This window comes from Myotis myotis, unplaced genomic scaffold (genome assembly GCF_014108235.1).
Source record: "Myotis myotis isolate mMyoMyo1 unplaced genomic scaffold, mMyoMyo1.p scaffold_m19_p_18, whole genome shotgun sequence".
Taxonomy (NCBI): Eukaryota; Metazoa; Chordata; class Mammalia; order Chiroptera; family Vespertilionidae; genus Myotis; species Myotis myotis.
Genome location: NW_023416322.1, coordinates 29179490 through 29201463, shown reverse-complemented (window position 1 = coordinate 29201463; position 21974 = coordinate 29179490). Strand labels below are relative to the sequence as shown.

At 39.6% G+C, this 21974-nt stretch overlaps 1 protein-coding gene across 7 annotated transcripts in view; it reads right to left on the bottom strand.

Annotated features, from left to right (window-relative positions):
• Positions 1 to 21974, bottom strand: part of GATAD2B (GATA zinc finger domain containing 2B) — a 77419-nt gene that overhangs the window by 48604 nt on the left and 6841 nt on the right. For 2 of the 7 annotated variants that reach the window (XM_036342311.1, XM_036342307.1), the window contains exons 1-3: positions 7347 to 7506; positions 6211 to 6329; positions 4231 to 4284 (exon numbers count right to left, since the gene is read on the bottom strand). The exons of 2 other annotated variants lie outside the window; for them this stretch is intronic. Coding sequence is in view for 3 of the 5 variants with exons in the window: in XM_036342307.1 (XP_036198200.1) it covers positions 4231 to 4235 (5 nt within the window). In the remaining 2 variants the exon portion in view is untranslated. Of the gene's footprint in view, positions 1 to 1304; positions 1347 to 4230; positions 4285 to 6210; positions 6330 to 7346; positions 7508 to 21974 lie in introns of those variants that run through there. 3 more of the 7 variants (XM_036342310.1, XM_036342309.1, XM_036342308.1) reach the window with 3 other exon arrangements.

Here is a 21974-nt window from a genome sequence, read left to right as displayed (position 1 = left end):
ACTTTTTTTTTAAAGAAAGAAAAGAGAAAAAGGGGAAAACTTAAAGAAGTAGCTAATAGATATTTTTTTCTCTATTATTTGGCTTTTGTTTCTCCTTAAGAGCATCCTGTTGCCCACCCACCCTTGTACCCTTGGCAACCCTGAATGATTAAAAACAGTTTGGAGCCTAACCGGTTTGGCTCAGTGGATGGAGCGTCGGCCTGCGGACTGAAAGGTCCCAGGTTCGATTCCAGTCATAGGGCATGTGCCTTGGTTGCGGGCACATCCCCAGTGGGGGCTGTGCAGGAGGCAGCTGTTCGATGTTTCTCTCTCACTGATGTTTCTGACTCTCTATCCCTCTCCCTTCCTCTCTGTAAGAAAATCAATAAAATATATTAAAAAAAAAAATTTGGAGAGAAATAAAAATATCTTAACAAATTACAGCTGTTAAATCCAGGAGGCATTTCTCTTCTAGTCACCCCTCTTCTTCAAATAAACATACCTCTAAATGGGGGCAGGAAGAAGAGATAGAAAACAAACTGCTTCACCTCCCAAGAGTTACTACTTCCACTAGGAACATGGTCACTACCACTGGAACAGAAAAGCTCTCTTTCACATATTGCTACAACACAAATTTTTTTTTTTTAAAGACAGCAAGTAAAAAAGTGTGTGTATGTATGTGTGTGTCAAAAGGATCTTTTTCTTGCCCTAATAAGCCTTCCCCTTTTCCTTGTCCATCAGCCCAAGTAAGCAGAGATGACGCAGACTTCCTTATATAATAGCCTGTGATTTCCTAGACTGCAGGCCTTTCCCTTTGTGTTCTGTATACACATACACACAGGAGTGCACATATTCTCATTGCTTTGCAGCCACTGGCATGATGCCAGCACTCAGTCAGCTGGTTGATTCCATTCACAGAGCAGGGTTGGAGCTGACATGGAAAAGGGAGGGGGTGGGTAGTGAGGGTAAGGGGGAACTAGAACCATCATTGCTACAGACAAAAGAAAAATTTTTTTAAAAAAAGAAAACCTTAGCATAATATTCCTCTTACAGCTTTAGCTCAAAGAAAACTAGAAGCCAGAGACCATTATAGCAAAAGGATGAAGCACAAGGGTTGAGGATCCAAACCGAAAGCTTTTTATGAGAAACAATTACTCCTCAACAAATTTTAAAAAGCAAAAGTATGTATTACTTCACTCTCATCAGAAACCTCGGCATATCATCTCTACACATAGGAAAAGGCTGTGAGAAATTTAGAACAATTTTGAGTTTTTGCTTTTAGAAAAAAAAGGGGGAGGGGGAGCAAGACAGTTAAAAGTACTTACAGGTATACATTTTTCTGCTCCCTCCTCTAGCTGCCAGGAAAGCTGGAGACAAGAAAAGGGGGGATACAGAAAAAGGAGGAAAAGAGGAATAAGAGATGGGATTGGGTTTTGGTTTTGGTATTTTTTAGAGGGGGTAGAGAGGGAAGGTTCCCTTTATATTTTCTATCATACGGCACAGAGTGGCCCCATACGTGCCAGCCCCCTCGAGAGACCTGCACAAACCCAGTCTCTCCAAGCGGGCACTGCCCTGCCAATCACATGGCGTACTGTTATATTAAACAAAAGAAACAAGGGGATGCTTACTTTTACCCATGATGCCTAGCGGGGGCAGGGGAGGGGGGGGAGAAAAACCAGTTGTAGCCGGTTTATAACCTCAGGACATAGAATTATCTCTTAATTTTTTAAAGTCATTTGTGATACACAAAAAAAAAATCAGTCTCCCCACCCTAACTCCCTCCCACCCCCGCCCCCAATTATTCTGGCCTAGTGCCAAACTTTGCCTTCATTCGTGGGAGCTAGTTTCCTCTCAAATCATGATGCTTTAACTGTTTAGTTTCCAAAGCCAACATCCAAGACAGGAAATGACTGCATCAATACCAAAACATACCTCAAATAATAATTAAAAAAAAGACATATTGCCAACCAAGCTCTCTTTCTTTATCCTTTATTGCTAGTGCTAGAGAGCAGACACCAGGTATGATAGTAGATGTGTTCATTAAAGATTTTTTCCTGTAGTTGTCCCACACACAGCTTAGGGCAGTTGAATCCATATCTAATACAAATTAAAGCAAGCTTTCACAGAAAAGTAGTCATGACAGTATATGCACACTATAGCCCTAACTGGTTTGGCTCAGTGGATAGAGTGTCGGCCTATGGACTGAAGGGTCCCAGGTTCAATTCTGGTCAAGGGCATATACCTTGGTTGCGGGCACATCCCCAGTAGGGAGTGTGCAGAAGGCAGCTGAATTGATGTTTCTCTCTCATCAATGTTTCTAACTCTCTATCCCTCTCCCTTCCTCTCTATAAAAAAATCAATAAAATATATTTTTTAAAAAATGGCTTAGGTCCTTCTTATGTATGTATTTACAGCAACTTAAAAATAAGAATAAATTTTAAATGGCTTAGGCCCAGCCATGATATGGTTACAAAATTATTTTATTTTTGTGTCCTATCTAGAACCTTTTTCCTCTTCATATTCCTTACCCATTGTAATCATTTACCACACATATCCTTACTAGAGGCCCGGTGCATGGATTTGTGCACGGGTGGGGTCCCTCAGCATGGCCTGTGCCCTCTCATAATCCCGGACCCCTCGGGGGGATGTCGGACTGCAGGGTTTTGGCCCAATCCCCGCAGGCCAGGTTGACTGGGCTGAAACCCAGCAGTCTGATATCCCCCTAAGGGATGCAGCAGTGCCAAAGTGGCAGGCATCTAGGGAGGAGCCCCAGCCGGGGCTGGGCGCAGCTCTGCTGCCACTCATCCCGGCCCTGCTGCGCCTCCTCTGCAGTCTGGTAGCGCTGCCATGGAGGCGGGAGAGGCTCCCACTGCGGCAGCTGCATACCAGTCCTGAGCTGGATTCTGGCTAAGTGGTGCTCCCACTGTGGGAGCACACTGACCACCAGGCAGCAGCTCCTGTGTCAAGCATCTGCCCCCTGGTGGTCAGTGCATTTCATAGAAACCAGTCAACTGGCCGTTCCGGTCGTTAGGTCGCAACCGTCGCTTAGGGTTTTATATATATAGATGTCATTCTATAGACAGATCAAGATTGTAGACAGAACTTAGAAGACAGAACCTACACAGAACCTAGAGACAGAAGAACTTCGCTGGAGAGAACATGGCAAAAGATCCTGGACAGAAACTGGCCACAGAACCTAGAGACAGAACCTAGCGAGAGAACCTGGCTGAAGAACCTAGAGACAGAACCTGGCTACAGAACCTGGATAGAACATGGCAAGAGAAACTGACTAGAACCTGGTGACTGAACCTGGCTGGAGAACCTAGTAAGGGAACATGGCTACAGAACCTGGCTGGAGAACCTAGCAAGAGAACATGGACACAGAACCTGGCTGGAGATCCTAACCAGAACTTCGCTGGAGATCCAGACCAGAACTTGGCTGGAGATCCTGGCTAGAGATCCTGGCTAGGCTGCTGATCAACTGAACGCTGTCTCCATGTCATTCCTTCTTCGCCGACTCCATCCACACCTTTGGGGACCCCTGGACCTGTGGGCCCAGTAACATCTGATTTCAATTTACAATCTATAAAGACTTCATCCAATTAGGATAATCACAATATATAGCAGTAGAAACATTTTGCATGCTCTTAAGTTAAGTAAATGCTAGGATCCTACTATCTTAATATTCTTTACCTAAAAAGTGATTTCTGAGACTTAAAAAAAATTTGAAATTTAATATTAAGCATTTAACTCTTTGTATTTAAGAAAAATATATATATTTGAATTAATTACATGTGACATATAGACTTTATAATTACCATTGATTTTATAATAAAATATGAAAAGATTATAGATACATAAAAAAAAAAAAAAAAAAAGATTGTAGACATATCTGAGCCTAGCCTCCTGATCAACCTTCCTTTTCCTGTTTTAGAGCAACTGTCTCCAATCACTTTATAAGACATTTTCCTTTCCCAAAAGTACTTAGGAGGGGTCTGAAACTAGTGAGGAAGAAATTCAAGCAAACCAAAGAGCTAAGGCAGTGGTAATTGTTTCGAGATTTACTGGCTGGAGACTTTAACTCTACAATCTTTGTCTGTTTGAGGGAATATGTTCTATATAAATAGTAACAAGGAATAACTAGGGGGCAGGGGAGATTTCCTTACTTTTCAATTGATCTCTCTTATCAACATACCACCCAAATGACTGCCTCATTTGGGCCTCTGAAAGTCAAATCACAATTGTACTTACTCCATCAGAATCTCTCAAACACTTGCTTTTTCCAAAAACTAAAGCTTCTAGAATCTATAGAATATAGAGGAAAAAAAAATCAACATCCTATCCAAAAATATTAATTTGTAAATAAAAGCTTTCCTGAGCAATTTAATACTAACTTCAATTTTCAGAAAATGAATACTGACCTAAATCTGAAATAGACAGCATTGGCCACTTGCATAAAGCATTCAATAATTTACAAACTACAACGGAAAACGCTACATCTATACCAAGGTAAGCTGCAAGTTGTTGATGTACCGCCTCAGTCACAGTAAGTGGTACTTAACAGGAGCCCATTAGAGATCTTTAGATCTAGGTACTGTTATCATTTTAGGAGATAAATGGGGGGGAAATGATGCCTGTAACATATGGGGGCAAAGAAAATAATCCATTTTCCTCTTACTCAAAACATTTCCACAAGAGACCAACTATGAATTTTAAAATGAAGCTCACTAGTTCTATGTTTGATCAGGGGAGGGAAGAGTGTTTATCTTTTAACTAGAGGCCCAATGCATGAAATTCGTGCAAGAGTAGGCCCTCCTTCCCCGGGCTGCTGGCACCGGCTTCCCTCTGGCACCCGGGACCTGGGCATCCCTCACAGCCCTGGCTTCTTCTGGAAAGTTGTCTGGGAGGACATCCGGTCTAATTAGCATATTGTGCTTTCATTATTATAGATAATCATTCACAGATCATGCCCATTTAACTCCACTGAATACATTTGACTGCATTTAAACACTGGTCAATTTTTATCAGTCTTTAAGATAATATAAAAGGTTTAAATACAATTATGCTGTCACTAGTGATTACCATTAGGCATGCATTAATTCTCAAATAATTACATAGGATAAAGCATACACTATGTTTACTACAATAGAGTAAACTCTCAATTTCATGCACCTCGATTTAACAAACTTAGGATTTAACAGACAAAATACCAGCCTGTATGTCAAATTAACACTTAATTTTTTAAAATGCTTTTAACTAAGATTTGCTTATAATTAAATTAACAGCTTATTTTTTGTTATCAATTCACTGTTATTAACAAATTTTAGTGAGTAGGCCAAATGTTGGAAAAAACATTGTAGTAATTTCACCAAAATATTACCTATCTACAACTATAGTCTACATATTTAAATCCAAGAGTCACCACTCGTAAACAATGTTCTGTGAATGATTAGCACGTCATCACACTGCATCTCAATCGATAATTGGTTCTGTTGTCCCATGGTGTGACTTTCTGCAGCAGTTTTTTAAAAAAATATTCTTTTATGATTTCAGAGAGGAAGGGAGATATAGAAGCAGCAATGATGAGAATCAATTATCGGCTGCCTCCTGCATGCCCTCTACTGGGGATGGAGCCCACAACACAGGCACGTGCCCTGTTTGGGAATCAAATTATGACTTCCTGGTTTATGGGTCAACACTCAACCACTGAGCAACGCTGGCCAGGCTCTGCAGCAGTTTTGTGTGTTTTTTTAATTGATTTCAGAGAGGAAGGGAGAGGGAGAGGGAGAGAGAGACAGAAACATCAATGATGAGAAAGAATCATTGATCGGCTGCCTCCGGCACGCCCCCTACTGGGCATTGAGCCTGCAACATAGGCATATGCCCTTGACCGGAATCGAACCCGGGCATGCAGTAGTTTTAGCACATGCCATGGCCAGCCAACCTTCCCACATGTGCTAAGCCACACCCCAACCATGTGCATTTGTTTACTGGCAGTGACTGGTGAATGCACCCATTTACTACACCTATTCAGTATAAATTTAAAAATTACTGTAATACATATAAACTTTTCTTGTGAAATTAGACTTTTCATACATACTTAATTTTAATCACATAAACGTGTCTACATAAGTATAAACAGGTAAACTTGTCAACTTTTTACCATACATATTTGGAAAACCTACTTTATTATAAAACGGACTTTCGGCTTTAACAGACACCCCCCCTTACCCGAATCAGTCCATTATATTGAGGTTTTACTGTATCTGCTTCTGTATATTAAATTGATTAGTAGTCCAAAGGTACCAGAGGAGATGCTCTCAAACCAACAGGCACTTCTCTTCAGAATCCTGGAAAATTAAGAACTCTATGGTAGCCAGCAACCTTGTTCTTTTCAGCTAAATCATAATCACCCAAAATCAAAGGTACTTAACTGTGTGAACTGAAAAAGTGTAAACTTAAACACATTTCTCGGTAAATGGTACCCAAGATGTAATGCTCTGAAGAATATAAAGTTCTTTAAGGAAAAGAAAAAACCTAACATAGCCTTAGCATTTAATGCACTAAATATTTATTTAATCCACACAACAAACCAGGAAGGCAGGATTCTTTTCCTGTTTTATATTATGGATATTAACTTGGTGAAATTAAGAAATTTGAATGAAGTCACTCATTCAGTTAACAATAATAGAGGCTTGACTGAAAAGGCCATACTCGTTCCACTACATCATGATGATTTGAGCATTTCTAGTCAAAAACTCAAGAGCCCAGTTCACTAGGCTTGCCCTGCCAATCTCCACTCCACACCTTTGGGTTAAAGAAAATATAAGCCAAATACAACTGAAGTCATAAATACAAACTCTTTGCCTTGGCCAGTGTGGCTCAGTTGGTTGGTCCCATGCACTGAGAGGTTGCTGGTTCCATTCCCAGTTGGGGCACATGCCCAGGTTGCTGGTGGTTTGTTGCCGGCTCAAGAGGCAGCTGATCTTTTATTGCCATAATCACTTAAATAGGCCCTAATTATTGGAACAAGGTTTCTAAACCTCAGTTCTAGCAATTAACACTTTGGGCCAGATAATTCTTTGTTACGGGAAGCTGTCCTATGCAATGTAGAATGCTTAGCAGCGCCTCTGGCTTCTTATACACTAGATGCCAGTAGCACCACATCCGCCCAGTACTGAATACCAAAAATGTCCCTATACACAGCCAAATGTCCTCTGGGGGTCAAATCCTCCCAGTTGAGAATCAATATTAAACAACAACAACAACAATGTGATTTTACTAACAAGAAGGTCAGTGGTTATGATCACCAACAATTTCAACCCTAGAACACAAATACTACCAGAGGAAATGAGAATAGTAGTTACCTTTAGAGGTGAGGAAGGATAATGACTAGGAGGGAGCATGAAAAAACCTTCTGGGTCAGGGGTGGGCAAACTTTTTGACTCGAGGGCCACAATGGGTTCTTAAACTGGACCGGAGGGCCGGAACAAAAGCATGGATGGAGTGTTTGTGTGAACTAATATAAATTCAAAGTAAACATCATTACATAAAAGGGTACCGTCTTTTTTTTTTTTTAGTTTTATTCATTTCAAAAGGGCCACGGCTGTTCTGGGTGGAGGTATCTTCTATATTAGCGGTCGCCAACTGGTGGTCTGTGGACCATTGGTGGTCTGTGAGGTCCAAAAGGTTGGCGACCACTGTTCTATATCACTATCTAGGTCCCTTATAACACTTTCTTCTGTATGTATGTTATACCTCAGTAAAAAAAATAAGTTTACCCAACAATACAACAGCCTTGCCAATGTGGCTCAGTTGACTGAACGTCCTCCGATGCACTAGGAGGGTTGCCTGTTCTATTCTCCAGGTCAAGGCACATGCTCAGGTTGCAGGCTTAAACCCCAGCAGGGGACATGCAGAAAGCAACTGATTGATGTTTCTCTCTCATCAGTATTGTGTGCTCGCTCGCGCTCGCTCTCTCTCTCTCTCTCCCTTTCCCTTCCTCTCTCTCCCTTTCCCTTCCTCTCTCTGAAATCAATAAAACATATTTTTTAAAAATACAAAACAAAAATTGATAAGAAAGAGATGGTACTCCTTGCCTCAACGCTGCTAGAATTACAGAACTCAGACATCTGAAGGGCAGAAAGACAAATCCCTAAATATTTCTGAATAACACAATGATTTACCCTTGAATTCAAGATACTTGACAGTATTCAGGTGCTTCCTTTAGCCATCCAGCTTCAATTTCCCATTCCTTTTTACCTATAAAGCTTTCTAAGATTGATAATCACATCTGAGGTCAGGGTCGATGTATCCTGTTCAATGAGACTTTTATACCTTGACTTTGGAAGATTAAAAAGGCTCTTCAAAAACCCCTCCAATAGCCCTAGCTAGTTTGGCTCACTGGATAGTCAGCCTGCAGACTGAAGGGTCCCTGGTTCCATTCTGGTCAAGGGCACATGCCTGGGCTGCAGGCTCTATCCCCAGTAGGGGGCATGTAGGAGGCAGCCAATCAATGATTCTCTCTCATCATTGATATCTCTCTTTCTCCCTCTCCCCCTTCCTCTCTGAAATCAATAAAAATATATATAAAAAATAAATACTCAAAACTCTTACCTCTTTAAAAAAAAAGTTAAGAGACAACCTCCTTTAAAAAAACACCTCTAAGACATCCCTAGCCAATCTGGCTCAATGGTTAGAGTGTGGGCCCGTGGTCTGAAGGGTCATGGTTTCATTCTGGTCAAGGGTACCTTGTTTGCAGGCTCCACCTCCACCCAGGTCAGGGCACCTGCAGAAGGCAACCAATCAATGTGTCTCTCTCAGATCAATATTTCTATGTCTCTCCCTCTCCCTTCTATTCTCTCTAAAAATCAATGGAAAAATATCCTCGGGTGAGAATTAACAAAAATAAAATAGAACTGAATTCTCTACTCCAACAAATAGGGCAGGCAGATAAAGGGAATAATCTGAAAAAAATAAAAAGTAGGAGGGACCATAAACAGAATGGCTTGTGGACTTTAAGAGTGGGTAACAAAATTTTCAGACCAAGAAAGCAATTCCCAATATTACTAGAAATATTAGCCATAGAGGAATTTAGAAGATATTCCTGTATTCTATTTATACATCCATAAATTTCTTAGAGAAAAAATGTCATTAGACTAGATATTTTATGTTTCATTGCTTTTTATATCTAGGGCAACTTAATTAAGACACCTTTTAAAAAACATGTCTTAAAAAAACAAAACAAAACATGTTTTATTGATTTTTTTATTAGAGACAGAGGAAGGGATAGAAACATCAATTAAGCAAGCAACCTGTGCATGTGTCCACAACCATTGAGCCACACAAACTAGGCTAAGATACCTTTTCAAAGGGTCTTTTAAAAAGAGAAACTGGCTAAGCAAGCACTTCCAGTTAATTAAAAAATACTGTGGCTATGGCTTTGAGAACGAAATCAATATATCTTAGAACACTTTATAAGATAAAGAGCACTCAAATCATCTGACTTTGCCTCTTCTGTTTCTTCTAATATGATGAGAACAGAATAATCTTATGCAACCTGGGGAGACTGTGAATAAGAAAGAGAGTGCTACCTCAAATAGGATTACTTGACTTTTTGGTGCCAAGAGCCTCAGACTACCCAATGGAGTGCAAGGAAAAGATTAGTGCTTCTCAAGGAAATACTTAAGTCACTATTTTCCTACAAATAATTAAAATTATACCATGTTGCTCTGAAGTTGAAGCACTTGCTTAAGAAAAATTTCTTCTATGGAGACCCAGCATTATGTCTTTAAAACATGCCCATTTGCCGAAACCGGTTTGGCTCAGTGGATAGAGCGTCGGCCTGCGGACTGAAAGGTCCCAGGTTCGATTCCGGTCAAGGGCATGTACCTGGGTTGTGGGCACATCCCCAGTAGATGTGCAGGAGGTAGCTGATCGATGTTTCTCTCTCATCGATGTTTCTAACTCTCTATCCCTCTCTCTTCCTCTCTGTAAAAAATCAATAAAATATATTTAAAAAAAAACACAAAAACTCTTTTAAAAAATAAATAAATAAAATAAAACATGCCCATTATATTGCCCTGCTGGTGCGGCTCAGTGGTTGAGCATCAACCTCTGAACCAGGAGGTCACAGTTGGATTCCTGGTCTGGGCACTTGCCCAGGTTGTGGGCTCGATCCCCAGTATGGGGTGTGCAGGAAATAGCCGATCAATGATTCTCTCTCATCACTGATGTTTTTATTTCTCCCTCTCCCTTTCTCTCTGAAATCAATAAAAATATATTTTTTAAAAATTCTCTTAAAGTGGCCCTAACCTTATTTTATCCAAAAAATGAAGAATGTGAAGGGGAAAAAAGCCAACAATTTAAGTAGAAATCCTTTCCCCTTCATTAAAGCTTATTTAAAAGATACTCCCTTTTTTGTAAATCCTCACCCGAGGTTATTTCTTCCATTGATTTTTAGTGAGTGGGAGGGAGGGAAGGAAGGAGAGAGGAAGAGAGAGAAACATCCATGCGTGAGAGACACATCAACTGGCCGCCTATCGCACTTGCCCCTACCAGGGCTGGGGATGGAAGCTGCAACCCACGTATGCGCTTCTGACTGGGAATCAAACCTGAGACCCTTTCGTGTGGGGGCCAACGCTCTAACCCCTAAGCCACGCCAGGGCTAAAGATACTTCTTAAGCCAAGAGATAAAGGAAAATTCCAGAATTAACTTTCACCCCAAATATCAGAATCATAAGCTATCAACATTTTAAAATTAGAATCGCAGTTGCTTTCACTCAGGTTTAAACTATAAACAGGTCAGTAGTGATGATAAGACAACTGAAGTTTCCAGTTTCTTTTCCTCTTCATTTCCAAAAACCAAATTCAAGCAGTAAGGAATATAAAGATCAGCAGTGGATCTACATCTTTTAATCTATCAACAGAAGGAAATATCGTAGTAATCCAAAACTTAAAAGAAGTGATATTAACACGCCCAGAAGACAAGCTTTGCTTGCTGTTGGAAGTATAATGACATAAGAAGTAAACAAGACAACAATAAATTAATGAAACAGTCTCAAATGCTCTTTTAATCTCTAAGAAGATGGTAACTTTGAACACATCTCATGTCCTTGAATTAGTCAATTTCCTGTGAATCCTTAAGAATGTTTATGAAAACTAAGTCTGTTTCATTTTACTCCTGACAATAGGCCCCAAATATGGGATAAAAGAATATATATGGGGGGATAAGGACACATATGTAATACCTTAATCAATAAAGAAAAAAATAATAAATTTTTTTAAAAAAATAAAGGCTTAAATATAGATAGATAGATAGATAGATAGATAGATAGATAGATAGAAAGAACCACCAAAGGTACCCTACACAACACACTCTGACTCTACTCTGGGCGGTGAAAGCCTACTAGTAAGTTCTAAGTTCACTAAACAAAATGTAAATCTGAATAAAACAAATCACTTCTACCCTGAAAGCAGAGAAATGGGATAAGAGAAATACAAATAAGTGACCCACGACAAAGAAAAACTAGTCAGAAAGAAAATCTAAGTCATATAAGACATTTATTCATCTTAACCTCCCCATTCCCTGAAAACAGTATGACTCTGTGAATATAGCTATTAGCTCTCTGTCTCTGCCTATGGGGAGTTCAATAAGAACTCCAGGAAGGAGTTTCTATGTAAGCAGTCATCTGGAAACTATATATGCTCCTTACTCCTGAAGTTGTCCTGATTTAAAAAGACTATGGTGACAAGAAATCAATTTATCAAAACTTTTACATTTAGGTCAACAATTGAGAGGTTTGAGGGACCAATGCAATCAAGAAGAAAATTTTTCTTTTAAAATGCTTACTCTTCTTTCCAACAACTGGATACAGGCCAATAATCAAAATCCAGACATTTGCAAAAGAAAGGAAATGCTGATAAGGTACATGAGTGTTCCTAAGGACATTTGAAGATTGTTCTCATCACTGTCCACACTTACTTCCTTCCAATCAGATTTAAGTTGAGTTTTAGAAACTCTCATAGCCTGTTGGTATGAATGTAATTGGTACAAAGTTGGAAGATAATTTAATACTATCTAACAAAATTTTAGAAGTACAAGCCGTTGGGTCCAGTAATTATATTTCTAGGAATTTTATCTACAGGTATAGTAAAATGTGTAAAGACTGTGGATGAAAAAAGGGTCTATGGAAAGTAACCTCACAAAATTATCCTCCCATATAATAAAAGGCTAATATGCAAATTGTCCCCTTGACTGGGAGTTCGACCAGGGGGCAGGGCTGGCTGGCCAATCGCCCATAACCCCTCCCCCTGACCGGCCTGGCCCGATTGCCCAATAGGGGAGGGCCAGCCAGACCCCACCCATGCACGAATTCGTACACCAGACGCCTCTAGTCTGATTATGAATCCCTAACTGGGCAATTATTGTCAGTTTTGGTTCAAATAAACTTTTATAAAAATTCTCAACAGATTTGGACGTTTCTTATGTCAAAAAGATGTATGTAAAATGTTTCACTGGAACCTTGGTTATGACAGTACACACTTACACAGAAACTGAGAACATTCTAAATGTTCCTAAGGGACAGATTAAGTAAATTAACATATATTCATACAATGAAATCTTACACAGCTATTAAAACAATGATATACAAGTGTCATATATATATATGCAACACACACACAGATAAAAGTACAGAACAATACTCAAAAGTTTGACCTTAAGAGTTAGACTTCCTGCCCTAGCTGGTTTGGTTCAGTGGATAGAGCATTGGCCTGAGGACTGAAGGGTTCCAGGTTCGATTCCAGTCAAGGGCACATGCCCAGGTTGTGGGCTCAATCCCCAGTAGGGGACATGCAGAAGGCAGCTGGATCAATGATTCTCATCATTGATGTTTCTATCTCTTTCTCCCTCTCCCTCTCTGAAATCAATAATACAGTTTTTTAAAAATCAGACTTCCTGATTCTGTATAGAGTTTACTTAACTAGATATGTGACCTTATACAAATCACTTAACACCTCTCTGCACTTGTTTTTTTCATTTGTAAAATGGGAATGATAATAGATCTACCTTTAGAGTATTGTGAGGATTAAAAAAGTTAATTAATGTAAAGTGCTTAGAACAGTTCCTGTCACACTGAAAAGCCCAATTACTTGCAAGTGTCATTATTAACAACATATCCAAGGTACTAAACAGATATGGGCAAGCAATCACAATGGCTAATATCAGAGCAAGAGAAGTTGAGACAGACACAAATAGATGGAATGGAGAGAAATTTTGAAAGTAGAATTTTCAGGATTTGATAATAAACCTGTCTCATACTTGGACCCAAGTTGTAAAAAGTGCTGAACAGCCCTGGCCAGTGTGTCTCTGATTAAGAATGCTGGCCAGCACACCAAAGGGTCACGGATTCGATTCCCAGTCAAGGGCAAGTACCTGGTTGCAGGTTTGAGCCCCCGCCCAGGTCAGGAGCATGCAGAAGGCAACCAATGGAAGTGTCTCTCTCACATCGATGTTTCTCTCTCTTTCTCCCCCTCCCTTCCACTCTTCCTAAAAATCAATGTAAAAAATACCCTCAGGTGAGGTTAACAACAACAAAAAAGTGCTGAATAAAGGTACTGTTCCTACTTAAGAAGCACCTGTTCCTAATATGCTGACTACTTAATTTATAAACACGTTGAATTTAGTATTATAGTTATTTTTATATATGTCTTCTCTCCTCTTCTACACTACCTTTTTTTTTAACCCTACTTTTTTGAGAACTAAGATAATGTCATTTATCTTCATATACTCTACTCATGTGTGTGTGTATGTGTGTGTATTTATTTATATTTTTTTAGAGAAAGGAAAAGAGAGAAAAGATGTGAAAGCAAAACATCGATCGGCTGCCTCCTACACACACCCTACCTAGGATCAAGCCCACAATCCCCACATGTGCTCCAATCGGAAATCCAACTGGCAACCTTTTGGTGCATAGGATGACGCCCAGTGAACCAAGCCATACAGGCCAGGACACTATGTATATATTTTTTACATAGTAGGTGTACAACAAATGTTCTGTGACTATATGAATGGTCAGGCCTTTTCAGTTCCCTAAAACTAGAGGATTTAAGTGGTTATAAAGTATGCCCTAACCGGTTTGGCTCAGTGGATAGAGCGTCGGCCTGCGGACTGAAAGGTCCCAGGTTCAATTCCGGCCAAGGGCATGTACCTCGGTTGCAGGTACATCCCCAGTAGGGAGTGTGCAGAAGGCAGCTGATCTATGTTTCTTTCCAATCGATGTTTCTAACTCTCTATCCCTTTCCCTTCCTCTCTGTAAAAAATCAATAAAATATATTAAAAAAAAAAAAAAGTAAACAGAGCTCTGATAGGTGGGAATCAAATTTTCTCTTTATCATAATAGTTAACTACTATCATTTTCCTAGACTGAACCTGTCTAGGGTAGACAAAACCACCTGGGCACTATAATCCAGGATTTATAACCCCATATCACTGATCAGAGCCTTGGATTTTCTGACATAATTTTGGATTTACAACTACAAGACAGACTTCATGAACTAGGTAATAGCATTCCTAAATGAAGTTTATTAGCCTAGTAGTATTCAAACGTTATTCAATGTTAACTAAGAGAATAACAGACATAAAAGTCATTAAAGAGCAAGACTTACAGGCAACAGGAAAGGTAGACAGCCATAAACACAAATATTTTTCAATGAAATTTTTTGTTGTTTTAAATATATTTATATTGATTTCAGAGAAGAAGAGGGAGAGAGAGAGAAACATCAATGATGAGAATCACTGATCAGCTATCTCTTGCACGCCCTCCACTAGGGTCAAGACCACAACCGGACCATGTGCCCTGACCAGGAATTGAACCATGGCCTCCTGATTCATAAGTCGACACTCAACCACTGAGCCACACCGACTGGGCTCAATAAAATTCTTATATCCATAAAAAGATTTTTACCCTCAAAATTTTCATTTAAAGAACAAGTAAATTCTCTATGCACAGACTTGAAAAAAACAAAATCTTCTTTATTATTAAACTAGAGGCCGGGTGCACGAAATTCGTGCCACTGGGGGGAAGGGTCCCCCTCAGCCCGGCCTGCGCCCTCTAGCAGTCCGGAATCCCTTGGGGGATGTCCAATTGCTGCAGAGGCGGGAGAGGCTCCTGTCACTGCAGCTGTGCTCACCAGCTGTGAGCCTGGCTCCGGGCTTCTGGCTGAGTGGTGCTTCCCCTGAGGGAGTGCACTGGGGGCAGCTCCTGCGTTAAGTGTCTGCCCCCTGGTGGTCAGTGTGCATCAGAGCGACTGGTCATTCTGCCATTTGGTCGATTTGCATATTAGCCTTTCGTTATATAGGATAGAAAACAGCATGATGTGGAAAACTATGCTTTTATATAAAAACACTAGAAATAAATCCATACACACACACACACACACACACACACACAAAGAAACTGAAATAGCCAAAGCCGGTTTGGCTCAGCGGATAGAGCGTCGGCCTGCGGACTGAAAGGTCCCAGGTTCGATTCCGGTCAAGGGCATGTACCTGGGTTGCAGGCACTTCCCCAGTGGGGGATGTGCAGGAGGCAGCTGATCAATGTTTCTCTCTCATCGATGTTTCTAACTCTCTATCTCTCTCCCTTCCTCTCTGTAAAAAATCAATAAAATATATTTAAAAAAAAAAAAAGAAACTGAAATAAAAGAAAGGAATAACAGTGACAGGGTTTAAAACTTGGCAGGTGACAAACAATTATGAGAAACTTTCTGATGTATGTCTTGATTTTTCTAAAAAGATTTGAACCAAACTTAATAATTTTCCAATAACAATATAAAAGCAAAGATATTTGGTATAACCTTGATTATAATGCCATAAAGAAAAGTACTGTGATCCAAGAAGCCAGGTGAAATTAAAACTCTTATGACAGCTGTCATAATGTAAATCACATTCAGTTTAGTTTTATGTTGCTTAATCCAATATAAAAAAAGTATTGAAAAACCCAGCCTGAAATTTACATGGCATCTTAAGGGATTCCCAATAGCCAACACAATCTTAAAAGAGAACAGAGTACTCAAAATTACTGATTTCCAAACTTAGCCAAAACAGTATAGTAATTGCATAAAGACAAACATATAGACCAATGAAACAGAGCACCCAGAAATAAACCCAACGTATATGATCAAATGATTTTCAATAAGGGTATCAAGATCACTCAATGGAGAAAAGAATGTCTTTTCAATAAATGGTGCTAGAAAAACTGGATATCCACAAACAAAAGAATGAAATTGGACCCTTACCTTACATCATATACAAAATTAGCCAAAATGGATCAAAGACATAAATGTAATAACTAAAACCATAAAAGCTTCATTACAATGATTTGGAAGCAATTTCTTGAATACCAAAACACAAACAATGAAAGAAAAACTAAACTCTATCTTATCAAAATTAAAAACTTTTGTGCATCAAAGAACAGTCAACAGAGTGAAAAAGTAACCCACAAAATGGGAGAAAATATTTGCAAATCCATATCTCATAAAGGATTAATATTCAGACTATAGCAAGAACTCCTACCACTCAACAACAAAAACCCAGTTAAAATATGGGCAAGGACTTGAATAGACATTTCTCTAAAGAAAATATACAAATGACCAAAAAGTATATGAAAAGATGCTCAACATAGCACTAATCATTAGAGAAATGCAAATAAAAACCACGATGAGGTACCACTTCATACCAATTAGGATGGTTTTTATTTTTTTTTAAATCACCAGAAAATAACAAGTGTTGGTAAGAATTTAGAGAAACTGGAATACTCGTACATTGCTGATGGGAATGTAAATGGTACAATCACTGTAGAAAATATTACAACTCCTCAAAAAATTAAACATAGAATCACCATATGGTCCAGCAATTCCAATTCTGGATATATACCCAAATGAACTGAAAGCAGGAACTCAAAACAGGTTATCTGTATACTCATGTTCACAGCAGCATTATTCACAATAGCTAAAGGAAGACAACCCAGTGTCCATCGACTGATAAACAAAATGTGGAATATACATAAAATGGAATATTATTCAGCCTTTAAAAAGGAATGAAATTCTGGCTCATGCTACAACATGGATAAACCCTGAAGACATTATGCTAAATGAAATGAGCCAGACACAAAAGGACAACTGTTGTATGACTCCACTAACATGAGGTACCTAGAGTAGTCAAAGGTATGGAAACAGAAAGTAGAATGGTGGTTGCCAGGGGCAAGGAGGAGGGATAATGGGGAGTTGTTTTTTAATGGATACAGGGTTTCAGATTGGAGAAGATGAAAAAGTTCTGGAGAGAACAATGGTGATTACACAAAATGTGCACATACTTAATGCCAATGATGGTTAAAATAGGCTTTGGCCCGTGAGGCTCAGCTGGTTGGAAGTGTTCCCATAGACCGAAAAGTGGCAGGTTCAATTCCTGGTCAGTGCACATACCCCGGTTGCGGGTTCAATCCTGGTAAGGGGCATACAGGAGGCAACTGATCAATGTTTCTCTCTCTCTCCCTCTCTCTCTCTCTCTCTTTCTTTCTCTCCCTTCCTCTCTCTAAAATCAATGAAAAACATATCCTTGGGTGAGGATTTAAAAAAAAGAAAAGGTTAAATGTTAAATTTAAGTTATGTACATTTTACCACGCAAAGTATGTACTAGATTTATCACTGTCTTTTATAAGAATGTCTAACATACATTTACTGAATAGTTACTATCTGCCAGGCACAGAGAAGTAAAAGGTTTGGTAAGTTAGTGGTGGAGATCTTCTGTCTGGACCTTCTGACTAAAAAGCTATACTTTTAATCATTAGTGATCAGAAGTTCTTCTAATTTAACTGAAGAAGGAAAGCTCTTAATTAAGTAAAAAATATCCACTAAGAATAGTAGCAATACTAGGTTATTTTCTCATATCCAAACACCAGAGTTCAATTTATACACAACATTAAGAATGGTTGGTTCTGAGAGAGGACAGACAGACACACCAATTGGCTAAAACTTTTCAGAATAACCGGCAAAATCGCTGGCTGATGTGGCTCAGTTAGTTGGGTACTATCTGGCACACCAAAAGGTTGCTGGTTTGGCCCGGCCGGTTTGGCTCAAGGGTTGAGCCTCCACCTAGGAACCAGGAGGTCACAGTTCGATTCCCAGTTAGGGCACATGCCCAGGTTGTTAGCTTGATCTGCAGTGGTGGGCAGGCAGGGGGCAGCCGATTAATGATTCCCTCTCATCATGTATGTTTCTATCTCTCTCTCCCTCTCCATTCCTCTCTGAAATAAAAATATATTTTAAAAAATTTTAAAAAAAAGAATGGCATCAGAGTAGCATTAATTTATTCATGGGCAGTTATTATAAGCCAAACTCTAGTACATAGAAAGAGTGTGATGATATTCACACATCAAATTTTCATAGAACTTGTTATAGGCTCTTCTAGCCAACCTGTCCTGGGTAGTAGCAATACACATGACCAACTGTTTTAATCTCTTTTATAGCAACACATCAATCTAACCATATAAATGTTAAATAGTAGCCCTGGCTGGTTTGGCACAATGGATAGAGTGTGGGCCTGCGGACTGAGGGGTCCCGGGTTTGATTCCAGTCAAGGGCACATGCCTGGGTTGTGGGCTCGATCCCCAGTGGGGAGCATGCAGAAGGCAACCAATCAATGATTCTCATCACTGATGTTTCTATCTCTCTCTCCCCCCCTCTCTCTGAAATCAATAAAAATATTTTTAAATGTTAAATAGTGATTAGAAAACTGCCCCTTCCTCCAAAAAATGTTATCCTATTAGGGAAATATTTTCAATATTTTTCACTGGTAGCTCAAACTAAAAGTTTGGATTTCAGGAGTGAACACCATTCAGGTAACCTTTATGCATTGAAATGATACAGAACAAATTTCTCAAAGTTTCATTTTGTTTTAAAGACCAACATACCACCTTTAAAAAAACTGAAAAATAAAAGGTATCCACCTTTTCTCCTCTGATCCCCAGGTCTATCTGCATGTCTCACAGAAGAAAAAGAACGATGGGCTTTATAGATTTCTTACTGTGATACGACCATCTTTACAGAAAGAAAGGGTTTCTTGCTCCTGGCTCAAGGGTTTCTGCTCACTCACAAAGTTGAAACCTTACTCTCCTGCTTCTAGCACATTAGATGAAAGAAGGTGGGGCCAGCAGCTCAGTTACAGTTATCCACCTAGAAATTCAATGAAGGTAGGGCCAAGTCAGATGAACTGTGCCACTTGTCTTAGAAGATTCATGGAGGCGGGGACTGGGGAATGCAGCCTCCATACCAATGAAGTTTCTAAAAAATATCTGGCCTAAGGTCACCAGACTATTTCTCTGGAAAACCAACAAACAAAAACAATCAATTCCCTCATTCCAAAGTTGCAACTCATTAAAAAAATTCAATCCACAGAAGAACTACACGGAGGCAGAATAGTGAAGCACAGTATTCTGTTTTGGTTTTTTTTTGTTTTGTTTTTTTTTAAAATATATTTTATTGATTTTTTACAGAGAGGAAGGGAGAGAGACAGAGAGTTAGAAACATCGATGAGAGAGAAACACCGATCAGCCGCCTCCTGCACATCTCCCACTGGGGATATGCCCGCAACCCAGGTACATGCCCCTGACCGGAATCGAACCTGGGACCTTTCAGTCCACAGGCCGACGCTCCATCCACTGAGCCAAACCGGTTTCGGCGAAGCACAGTATTCTGAAAGCATTCAGTGAGATCACTAGTACTCTAAGATGCTCTTTGATGTTCAAATAATTTTGAGAAGCTCTGCATCCTTTAGCCATTCTTTTACCACTCCCAATGTACAATGCAAGGCTATGGGAAGTCACGTAGTAAAGAAATCTGAGCCCTGGACAGTAGCTCAGTTGGTTAGAGTGTTGTCTTGATATGTCAAGGTTGTGTTTCAATCCCTGGTTAGGGCACATACAAGAATCAACCAATAAATAAACGCATAAATAAGTGGAAAAACAAAACAATGTCTCTGTCTCTGTCTCTCTTTCTCTCTCTCAAATCAACTAAAAAAATGAAATCTGCCTTGCCCTGGCTGATGTGGCTCAGTTGGTTGAGCACTGTCCCAGGCACTGAGAGTTCACATGTTCAGTTCCTGGTCAGGGCACATGCCTGAGTTGTGGGCTCAGTCCCCAGTAGGGGCATGCAGGAGGCAGCTGATAGATGTTTCATCGCTTTCTCTCTCTCTCTCTCTCTCTCTCTCTCTCTCTCTCTCTCTAATAAGAAAAGTGCTGCTGAATACTTTCGGAAGTTTATAGTGAACATGCTCCATCTCAAGATACTTGTGAACGCTGGTTTAAATGCTTTAAAAGTGATGATTTCGAAAAAACTTGCAGAAAGATTAAATGTTGCTCAGCAAACAATTTCCGATTGTTTACAATGGGACAGATTTTAAAGGAAGGAAAATGGGTGCCACATCAACTGAAAGAAAGACAAATGGAAAACCGAAAAGTCATCAGTAAAATGTTGCTTCAATGGCACGAAAGAAAGTCTTTTTTTGGATTGAATTGTGACTGGCAATGAAAAGTAAATTTATTTTGAGAATCCCAAACGCAAAAAATCATACGTTGATCCAGGTCAATCATTAACATCGACTGCAAACCAAATCAATTTGGAAAGAAGACAATGCTCTGCGTTTGGTGGGATCAGGAAGGTGTGGTGTATTACGAGCTTCTAAAATCAGGTGAAACCATTAATACTGATCACTACCGACAACAAATAATCAATTTGAACCATGCTTTGATCATGAAACGACCAGAATGGGCCAGAAGACACGGCAAAGTAATTTTGCTTCATGATGACGCACCATCACACACTTCAAAACCAGTTAAAGACATGTTAAAAGATCTAGCCTGGGAAGTATTAACCCACCCGCTGTATTCCCCAGACCTTGCTCCTTCAGATGACCACTTGTTCTGATCGATGGCACACGCACTTTCTGAGCAGCACTTCAAAACGTACAAACAAGTGGAAAGTTAGGTCTCCGAATGGTTTGCCTCAAAACAAGAAAAGTTCTACTGGGACGGTATCTACAAATTACCTGAAAGATGGAGGAAATGTGAAGCTAGCGATGGATATTACTTGGAAATAAAGCACTTTTGATGTTTCTCTTGAAATTATCTTGTTTTCTTTGATTACAATACGAATTATTAACCCATACACCTAGTATAAGGAACAACCAATGAATGCATAAGTAGAACAGTAAGTCGATGTTTCTCTCTCTCTCTCTCTCTCTCTCTCTCAAGTGTCCTTTTTCCTCACCTAATTCCACTAAACCAGCGGTTCTCAACCTGTGGGTCGTGACCCCTTTGGCAGTCGAACGACCTTTTCACAGGGGTCGCCTACGACCATCCTGCTTATCAAATATTTACATTACGATTCATAACAGTAGCAACATTACAGTTATGAAGTAGCAACGAAAATAATTTTATGGTTGGATCAAAACATGAGGAACTGTATTTAAAGGGCCAGAAGGTTGAGAACCACTGATTTATGGCTTCAGTGATAGAAAGGGCTTCATTATCAATGAGGAAAAATGGGTTGTGAGGAAAGCTCAGCTTGTATCAGCTCATAATAATTAACAATTGTACAGGGCTTTACAGTTTATAAAGCACCTTTATATGACTAACACAGAAACCTAGTGAAACAGATAAAGCAGCTACTGATCCTCACTTCTAATCTGAGGAAACCATGGCTTGGAGGAAACCATGGCTTGAGTCAAATGACTCAACCAAGGTCACACAAATGGTAAGTGGCAGAACTAAAACTCCAACTTTGTTCTTCTGCCTCCAGAACATAACAAAAGGAGCATCTTCTAAATGTATGCAGCATTTTTTCAACCCATAAGATTATTCATTTTAAAATATCTTTAGGTGATAGGCACCATGCTAGACACTGGAGACACAATAGTAAAAAAAACAACATGATATCTT